The 10393-nt window shown below is 44.6% G+C and overlaps 2 protein-coding genes across 2 annotated transcripts; both read right to left on the reverse strand.

Moving 5' to 3' along the window:
* Positions 1 to 5746: 5746 nt before the first annotated feature.
* LOC147424329 (omega-hydroxypalmitate O-feruloyl transferase-like) lies at positions 5747 to 6855 on the reverse strand. The gene is made up of 2 exons (XM_086499841.1): positions 6662 to 6855; positions 5747 to 6446 (listed from the first exon to the last, which is right to left on the reverse strand). Exons 1-2 carry the CDS (start codon positions 6830 to 6832, stop codon positions 6066 to 6068), a joined length of 552 nt encoding a protein of 183 aa, XP_086355967.1. The 5' UTR covers positions 6833 to 6855; the 3' UTR covers positions 5747 to 6065.
* A 381-nt stretch (positions 6856 to 7236) lies between these two features.
* Positions 7237 to 9437, reverse strand: LOC147424330 (uncharacterized). Its single transcript, XM_086499840.1, has one exon. It carries the CDS (start codon positions 9283 to 9285, stop codon positions 7252 to 7254), a length of 2034 nt encoding a protein of 677 aa, XP_086355966.1. The 5' UTR covers positions 9286 to 9437; the 3' UTR covers positions 7237 to 7251.
* Positions 9438 to 10393: the final 956 nt, after the last annotated feature.

The following is a 10393-nucleotide window of genomic DNA, read 5'->3' on the forward strand; positions in this document are numbered from 1 at the left end:
TAGTGCTGAGATCAAAGGTTACAGGTTGTATCATCTGAAAAAAAAAACGTATTCTGGTTTCACGGGATGTAGTGTTTGTGGAAGATTCTGTTCAGCCCTTGCTGTCATGTACTAGAGACAGTAATGTAAGCTCACAGGACATTTATGACACTTTGTTGCCTCTTTCCAATGGTGGAAATACGAATGTATATACGCCCATTACTCTAGGGCTATCTATCTTTCCATTGCACACTAAGTGACACACTCTCTATTATGTGCCTTGAGCTTCCTTCGTCTTCTCCAAGCTATGTGCGTTTCTCTACAACCCTAATTCCAACAAAGAGGATGCTGATTCGAAAGCCGTTGAGGTGGTGCCAGGCGAGCACGGTGCTGCTACTCTCTATGGAATGCATGCAGAGCACCTACAAATTGAAATGGAGGACATCTGCATAAAGGGAGATCTCTATATAGACGTAGGGAGTTATGTTGAGTTATGCGAGGATGAGAGAGAGACCTCTTAAATCCATAAACATTGTATCTGAGCAATTTGCTCCTTTTTATAATATATATTGTAATCACGTGGAATTTGTCCATTCTTGTCTCTATGCTATACTTGTGAAATTTAAATTTTGATTAATCAAATTATAGCTTGTTCAATTTTTTTTCTCCATTTATTCTCGAGATTTAATGTTCGAGTATTTAATGCAGGTATGGATGATGTTCAATTTCTTTCTTCCTTGGACCCCGAGCAGAGGAGGTGGTACGAGGAGCACCATTTCTCTAGAGCACCGTCGCGTCATTCCACTCCTTTAGCGTCTCCCTCTGCTTCAGAGTGATCAACGTGCTCCAAGAGTTCGGTGTTGACTAGACGATCTACACACTCTTCTAGGCAGCGACGTTCTAGTGATGGCGGTGGCGGTTGCTGTGGAGGAGCCGCTGTTGGTGCTTCGACACCGCCTCGTACTCGTCGAGACTCTTTACCTTCCCTTTCTTTGACCGATCCCACACTAGCCATGACATCGCCCTCTACTCTATATTTTGTGCGATTGTCGACTGCTCCTAGCTACATACCACTCGCTACTCCTCCGCAGTCACCCCAGTGGACACTCCTTGCTTTGAGACCCAGACTCCAGTGAGGACACCTGTCATCCATACCCCCATCGAGATGCCACTCAAGACTCTACCGAGACACCTAGGTTCATGCGTCACACACGAGAGGGCTTGCCGTACTCGGTCGACATCAGTGTCACCATCATCTTGGATTGATGAGGACTGCAAGAAGGTGATCTCGCACATGTGCGGCCTTTGCTCTCAGGTGTTTCGACACTACATACTAAACACCTGGAGTGAAGTGCCAAATGAATTAAAAAAACAGATTCATCAACATGCTGCATGACAAGTTTCCCGTGTCAAATTGGGGTGAGCGCTTCAATGAAGACCTGATTGGTGCGAAATGCGCGAATACTACAAGCACAAGCGTTTTGAAGTGAAAAAGGCAATAAAGCATGGGTGGAACATGCCAGATTGACTGGCCAAAGAAGAATTGGAAGAATGCAAAGCGAGCAACGCACGAGAATCCTGACAAGTGGAAGCAACAAAAGGAAGTGTTTTTGCATTGCCCTTTAGGTTTGGTAGTTATGGGTAATTGTACTTTTAAATTCTAACATAACATATTCTTTGTATGTTTTGAATAGTGATCAATGACAGGACGTGACCCCACACCATACGAGCTCGAGTATGCAGGCAGAAAGGGCTTAAATGCGCTTATGGACATTCTCAGTTCTCGTTGTGGCATGGTTAGTATTTAACTTTACTCTCTTACATTTGTTGTATTTTGATGACAAGCTAAAAAATAGATTGTTTTGTAATTATATGTTTATACTTACAAAATGTCTTATTGTTTTCTTTTGCAGAATCCGACAGATACGCCGCTTGGACGCGATGAGACGTTGGATTAGACGACGTCAATCTAGCCGTAGCCAGATATAACTAGTTTTCTTTTGTCATAGCATGTATAATGAGATGACGTGTGTACGTCATTTTGTTAACTACTGGTCAACAATATATTTTCTCAATAATGACAATTGTGTTGTAACTATTATATTTTGGTCAAATCTTAGCAATCAAGTGATTTTGCCTATGATGTGTATAATTTTGTCATTGTATTACTTTTGTTAATTCACTTTCATCTATATACTTTTGTCAGTTTTTCATCTTTATTATGAAAACTTTATGTTCAATATGGTTGATGGACCATATTGATGGATGGCAGGGCATTCATTTTCCTGCCACCCAAAAAGTTGTATTCTAGGCGTCGCTATAGACGTTTCTATTTAAGGTTCAGCAGAGTCTCTATGAGCATCACTAAACTGGAAGTTGTATGCATCGCTACAAACGTTGCTATATAGCGTTTCCTATAGCGACGTTCACTTTGCGACACTCTTAGCGAAGTGTTTAGCGACACCAGGGAGGAAAATAACCGATTGTATTTTCGTCGCTACAACCATCACAAGTGCACATAACCTCTTGTAGTGCCACCAACCAAAACTTTGGTTTGTAATTCCCATAAAACCTCCGGGGACAACTATTTTTTCTTTAATGAAGTGGAGACCATCTTCGACCCTCTTCCATCTCCTACTTTGGATGGGGGGAGACACAGAAGAGGGAGATCAATGATTTTGATGATGATGAAGATGATGAGATGGAGGATGACGAATTTGAAGATGATGAAGCCAACGCATCCACAAACGACTTAAGGGTTTCTCTCTTTATTGATTTAGGATCCATGGGCTTAGAATTGGATGATACTTCTTGTAGGGATCTTTTGGAAGATGATTCATAAAAATTTTGCATGCTTTCAGTTCTGAAATTTTTTGGTCATGTCATCCATTCATGTCTCTCCCCCCCTCTTCCTCTCTCTAATTTTGTGAAACATGCTAAATTATGTTAATCAGTGATAGTGATTAGTTTAGTTGTGACCAAGAGTAATTCTACATAGCTAGCTATTGTTCCATGTTTTCATATCTCTTTTTTTTAAATTTGAAAATTCCATAAATTTTTTATTTTTAAATTTAAGAGAAGGGAAACACAAAAATTTGAGCGCGGGAGAGGGGGAGGGATGTTTAAGCCAAAATTTGAATATTTAGGCACTAAATTGTGCTCCGGGAATAATCGCGGTAATAGCAGCGGCAATATTAGAGGTAAATATCGCGGAAATACTCGTGGTTATATTTGAAATGCAAAAAAAAACCCCACTCTCCTCTCTTTGCCCTCTCCAGCTGATTTTGGACCTTCTCTCTACAAACACAATAAAAGACCGCGGTAAACAATTCGAGATTTCCATAGTGCAACTTCCAGCATGAGCTACAAGGGGGGGGGTCGACCAAGGAAGGTAGGGTTAACGTGGGGGTATACTCTCCCCCCCACACACACACACACTCATTGTGTGAGCTGCAAAGTGAAAGAGCTCTATCTCCTTCTCCAAGCTTGTTGCGAAGTTGAGAGCCTACACCAACACTCTTGGCTATGGAATGAAAATCCAACCAGGAGCCATGGTCCAATGCTTAAGCTTGCCATCTTCTTCATCATTATTATTATGATGTTATGCTATGCTATGCAAAAAGAGTGATGATAAGTGAGGAACTATCTCTTTCTCGTATGTTACTTCTTCTTTCTCTTCCCTACATTTATTCCCCGCTAGCTCTCTCTGTCTTCGAAGGTGTTTGAGGCCTTGGAACTAAGACTGGGGATGGTTAATAGTTTTTACAAGATTATGTTATGCTCCTGATGCATGAATCTTTCCATCTTCACTGCATCACCTAGGTCACAAGGAACACAAAGATTGTATTGTACCAAGTCTCTCTTGATGGGAAAATCTATAATACAAAAGCCTATTAGAGGGGACACCTGCTCCACGTAAATTCGGTCCTCAACTGTTGTCAAGTTCCCTAACTCTCTCTCCCTCTCTTGCAAAAGTATTGTTCATGCCAAGTTAATTAAATATATGGTTATGTTGCTACCTCCAATTAAGTTCACCCTCTCTGTTCTCAAAGTAGTCTCATGAAAATGCTTACTCATATTCTCTTAATTCCATTATTCTCAAAGTTCATATTCCATTTCTATTACATTTCTCACCACTTTCTAAAATGGTCCAGAATACTCCTGACGGTTGGTTTCCTTATACAAGATTGACACCTTAGGTTGCATTGCATGGATACAACCTACAGCACATGCTTTCGAGCATGTAGCAGATTTTGTTGCAAGAGAGAACCACATGTTGAAAAGCTCTCTTTGCTTCACTGCCACTTGCTAGCCCCTACGACCACCCCTAATCCCTTTCCGTTTTAAAAAAGCATCGCCTGCACATTAGCCTTTCTCAGCGCTAAAATGGTATAGACATACTCCTGATGGTTGGTTTCCTTATGAAGAACTGACACCTTAGGTTGCAGTGCTGGCTACAACCTACAACGTGCTCTCAAGCATATAGCAGACCATTGTGCAACAAAATTTACCGAGTTGATATGAGCATCTCTAAATTCACTCATGCACTATTGTACATGTAAGAGGGTATCATGGAATTTTGACTTATAAAATATGATTGTCTCATTCAATATCAGTCAAGGTGTATGGGGCCTAGAGTTATTGTGTTTTTACTAAATTTTAAAAAAACTTGCCCAAGAGCATGGAAATGACTACTTGGAATGCCCAACTAGCCTTGAATGATGTGCATGTAATTGCATGGAAACCATAAATATGGATTCCCCGATTAAGGTGAAGGTTTACTAATCATTTGTCTGATTGCATGGGTTTGAATTGTGACTTCTTCTATTGGACTTTAGACTGTCTATGTCTTCTGAAGGGTATGCAGAGGGCGATTGGAATAATGCCCTATGTCTTGTGTCTTTCATGCTGCAAAGGACCTCATTCGCTAGTTGTTTGCACATGGTAGCCGTGTGATGTCTGTTCAACCCGTGCTCATTGCAAATCATGATGAAAAGTGACCAATAGCTGCTCTTTATGGGTTGCCCATATTTTTGTGGGTCCGACCATGCTCATGTTGATTTTTGCCCAGTGAACCGATGTGAGTATGGACAGTGTCTCACCTGAAATCGGCTTTAGAGCTAGGTCACACCATGGGTTAGTAGAGTTAGTGTTTACCAAATAAATGCATATCCATGTTTTCCTCCACAAATGTAGAAGACTTTCACAAACCCCATCACCATTTTGAAGAAGGAGGGGAATAAGCTATATTTTAGGTAGTGAAAACCTCTCCTTAAATGTAGGCATGACATCTCCAATCAAATGTCTCTCATGGTCCCCTTGAAAATAGAAACTCTAACCCTTTTCATCTACTACTATGGGTGCTACCCTGTTCAATGCTTCAGTACCCCTCTTGCCCCCACTAACCCATGGTGCAACCCAACTTTTATGCCACTTGTCATCATGCCCATTTTAGGTGTTGCGCTCTAGCACCTCCAAAAGGCTTTTGCCACCTTGCATCCATGCGGTCATACATTTTCTGCCAGGGTTTGGGTGGGCTATGTAAAGTATCATCTTACAAGAATGTTGAAGGATAAAGTAGCATTTACTTGATCGTCTTCAATTGTGAATTTTAGACAACTTTTAATTTAGGTTTGTTTAAAGAACGATTTGCTCTAGATTCGACCCTTTACAATCAACATTTGTTGTGGGCGTGTGAGAAGTTTTAACAAAAAAAAGATACTAAAAAATTTAGTGAAAAAAACACAATTTTAATAATGCTTTTTAACCTATGAATGCGAAGTGTGAATTTTTTTTTTCATGTGGGAAAGATGAGGGTGTATGTCCCAAATTAAGGACATAGAATTCGGGGCCCTTGCATCTCATGCTGTGCTGTGTCGTTTGAGGCTTGAAGTAGCTCATCTGGGAGCTCAGGAGGTGGACATCACGTAAAAGAAGTGCGTAGGCTTATGTCCTGGTCGTGAGATCAAAGGCTTCTAATTATTAGTTACCAAAGGCGAGGCAATTGTTAATATGCACCTGCTGGGATGATAAGGGATCCTTGTTGCATTCTCCGAGTCGCATGTGACCGATTCTACGTAATTCGGTTAATTTGGCCATGGCGCTGAGAGAAGGCTGGACATAAAGCCCTCCGTCTCATTCGAAGCGAGGCGGACGATGAGCTCCAGCTTGCAATTTGTGCCGTTGATGCTGCTTCCGGGACGGGGAGAAGAGATGTTGATGACCCCGGAACCCCACATAGGCAGCAGCGCTCGAAATTTATCATCGCCATGGCGGTGTTTCCATGGACGTGGCGACACATTAGTGTCCAGCTGGCGGCGCATGTGGCGAGGTGGAGCGGACAGTTCTGGCATTCCGTTGCAGATCTCGGCCCAGCACTTCATCAGGGACGCCAAGGAGAAGCCATCAAAAAGCATGTGATCACACGAGCACCCTATCGCTAAGCCACCATCCGGAAAGCTCGTCACCTGCAGTACAATGCAACACCTGATGATTGGCTAATTATGATCAGACGAGCGAGTGTACTCCCAGGTCCCTGCCCCCGGCCAATTATTAGAGCAATATACTACAAGTAGGAAAAGGATCAAGATTCCAGATTACCTCACGCAATTTGAAGGTAGGAAATCCTAAAATTAAATGTGAAGATGAAAAGTCGTGCACAGACACAACCGATGTTTAATACCTGCACAGACACAACCGGATCTTCGGGGTGCAGCCGATTTGGAGCCGTCCGAGTGAGCTGCGCAAAGAAATCCGGCACCTCAAAGTCCTGCTCCTGGAGCTGGCCAAAGCCCCCATCTGAGCAGTAGGCCTCTATGAACTCCACCCCAGCATCGTTGCAATCCAGAACCATATTACCATATTTAAGGGGGCGATCACCCTCAGAGTTGAGAGAGAGAGAGAGAGAGAGAGAGAGAGAGAGAGAGAGAGAGAAGGAGGCTGTTAAGCCTAAGGCACCCAAGAAGGCGATAGGCCAGAATGAGATAGATTGATTACCAGGTGTTGCACTTATATACAGTTTGCATGGTAGTTACAAGGGCGTTAGGAAGCCACGAGATATCTTGGGATGCGGGCCGTTGTGCCTACTAGGATGATGACTGTGTACTGGTGATGTGGATTATTATTTCCCACACGCCCCCGTAAGACACATCGTCCATACAGAGGCATGCATGTGTAAACAGTGTGAGATTCAATCTACGTGCTTTGGATTGTACAATGATCATGCTTATGCAACCTTCATAAATTGAAATCAAGACGAGGCTGTAAATTGAATCAGCCAGGGTCGATGGTTGCCTTCATAAGTAGTCGGATCTTCAGCTCAGATCTTCGCTTTGTACGATCTTTGAAAAACTTTATGTGGTCCACGACATGTATGCTTTCAAGAGCTTGAATACCACATGTTTGCCCCCTCAAGCGAAATGAAAGCATAACTGTAGCTTTGAGATTTGGAGTTGATGTCGAGGTTGCGTCTTCAAGTGTTTTGAAGCAGCTGGCCACCAAGTGGAGGTTGATATGCATTTGCAGGTACAAACATGAGATGATCTTGATGAGAAAGGTTGAGAGCTCATGAAGATGAGGAATTGGCTCATGTGTTGTTGTTTTCACGACACAGCATCCACCAGGGTCAAAAGAAGTAGAGAGCCACGGTTCTAGGTAATGGTATGATTGGTTGGATATTTGGGAGAACTGTTGCAAGACAGCAAGCATCTCAGCGATTTGACCTATTGTGAGGTGTCCCCAAAAAAGAAGGAAGTCACTCCATGACACATCCAAAAAGGGATTCTTCAAGGACAGATCAGAGACGAATATCGAGGTGTGGAGTAAAGAAGGGGAAGACTCTTGGCAGTCAAGAGTAGGAGTAAGTAGTATGGAGATGTTGCTTGGAGGTTCACCATTCATGTGGGGTTGGGTGCCATAAGATTGGCATGGGGTCTGGTTGCCTTGGTGAACGGAAACAACTTCATAACAAGTAGATATGTCCAGGTTGAAAGGATGTGTCACTCTTCTTATTATGTCCAAGAGGGTTGTTTTTGAGGCACTGGCACGCCTGTCTGAACTGTTTGAAGCAGGAACATTGGATGCATCAGATGCAGCACGAAGAGGTTTGTAGGCTGTGGATTGAACCACAACTTGATCTGTAGGAGGTTGGTTCCCAAGGAAGGACTCAATGATGGCCTTATTACCATCAGCATCTTCAGTTGGAGGGTGAGTGGTTGCGGGTTGGAGGGATGCACCAGTGTGGGCAGCGGCATGAGTGCCATTAGATGTGATGGCAGTGGACTTTGCGATATCAGCTTTGGCTGATATGATGGCTACATCAGGAGCAATTGCAGCAGCAAGGGCAGCCTTCTTGGTTGCAGGAGCTGTTAATTCCAGAGAGGTGGCGGTAGCACCGACCACAGAGGGCTCGTCTGCAGATGGTGTAGCAACAACTACTACGGGAGCAAGGCTGACGGCTATCTTGGCCGCATGAGTGACATCAGTCACAACTGCATTGATGGCAGCACAATCTTCGGTTGCAGGGGTTGCATCAATGGTCGCGGCAGGAAGGGTTGCATCAGCATCATCTGTTGAGGGGTGGACAGCACCTGAAGAAGGTAGGGCCTGGGTGGGTTGAACGTCCATTGCGGGGAAGGCTACATCTGCATCTACTTCTCCAACAGAGTATGTGGCCTCATTGAAAGTTGAAGGCCGGGCCTCAATGTCATCTGCTACAGGAAGTTGTGCTTCTTCTGCAGCAGGGGTGGGAGCCGCGCTTTTAGCAGCAGTGGTGGCAACAGCAGAATGGGCTGCAGGTAGTTTATTCACAGGTGCGACGGCACCTCCATCTGCAGCCAGGTGGAAGTTAGAAGGATGGGCGGTTGCTGGGTTCGTGGCTGGTCTGTCTGGAGTGTGTGCAGCAGCGTCTATGCCTGCTGGCTTGGGGTCGTGAGCAGCGTCATCTGCTTCTACAGGATTTGCAAAAGGGTCATCGTTTGCAGCAAAACATTCGTTTGGAGCAGGGTCTCCGTCTGCACCAGGGCTGTCAGGGACAGGGGTTCTCCATGCCATTTGGATGGAGATTGGGTGACTTGACTCATATCGAGGGACATCAATGATTCGTCCTGCATCGCAATCAGCACCAGGAAGTAAATGGGCCAGCACACGTGGAGCCATGGGGTTGGAGGCACGCTGCTTTGCGACAGCAGGGACTGCGGTGCATGAGACATGGCGGACCTGCTGCAGGGCAACATGGAGTGCGGGCGATGGATTTGATGTTCGCCATAGCGTGTGATGTGCAAGAGGCATGGCTAGCTGGGCGAACATCACAGGTCCATCACAGACCCTCCTTGCTGGTTCTCCACACTGCAAGGAGGGTCTTTGCTGTGGCAAAGACCCTCCTTGCAGTGTGGAGAACCAGCAAGGAGGGTCTTTGCCACAGCAAGGGTTGCGGAAGGACTTGGACGTGGGGCTCCGCACAGGGTAGCCAGGATGGCCTGCTACTCTGATACCATGTGAGAGAGAGAGAGAGAGAGAGAGAAGGAGGCTGTTAAGCCTGAGGCACCCAAGAAGGCAATAGGCTAGAATGAGATATATTGATTACCAGGTGTTGCAGTTATATACAGTTTGCATGGTAGTTACAAGGGCGTTAGGAATCCGTGAGATATCTTGGGATGCGGGCCGTTGTGCCTACTAGGATGATGACTGTGTACTGGTGATGTGGATTATTATTTCCCACAAGAGTCACCATCATCATCATCATCACCATCCACAGTGTCGACCAGACGTCCAGCTACGAGGTAGAAGTGCATCGAGAGCGTGGAGAGAGAGTGCTTCAGGCTCTGCACCATGGCGCCAAACTCATGGCCCTCGTGTATTCTGAAGAAATGCACGGTGCAGGCATACCCATACTCACTGCAGTACAGATCCGCACCAGTCAAGGCCAACGCATGGCGTTTGGTGGGGGTTGCAGGCCTTACCAAAGTAGTTTCCATTATATGGATCGACATAGCCAAGATCTCCCTTCCCTCAACTCTACAGTAATGAAGCCCCCACACTAGATATATGTATATATAGGACATGAGTCACGAGTTGAGTTCTCTCTCTCTCTCTCTCTCTCTCTCTCTCTCTCTCTCTCTCTCTCTCTCTCACACACACACACACACACACACACATGCCTTAGGCAATGGTCACGCGAGGCTTAGTTATCAGTTATTTGAACAGATAACTAAGCATCATTCTTGGTCACACGCAAAAAGAAGCATTAAATGACTTACTAAGCTTACCCTTTGTAACTATGCCGAATTTGGCATAGTTGTGAAGTTGAAGGCATAGTTGGGAGGATAAATGAATAACTAAGCATCGCATGACCATGCAAAAGGCTTAGTTTTTCATTAAATGCTTTGTCTGTGCATAGTTGGCATAGTTATCAATA

The sequence above is a fragment of the Adiantum capillus-veneris genome, chromosome 25 (genome assembly GCF_014529385.1).
Source record: "Adiantum capillus-veneris isolate H3 chromosome 25, ASM1452938v2, whole genome shotgun sequence".
Taxonomy (NCBI): domain Eukaryota; kingdom Viridiplantae; phylum Streptophyta; class Polypodiopsida; order Polypodiales; family Pteridaceae; genus Adiantum; species Adiantum capillus-veneris.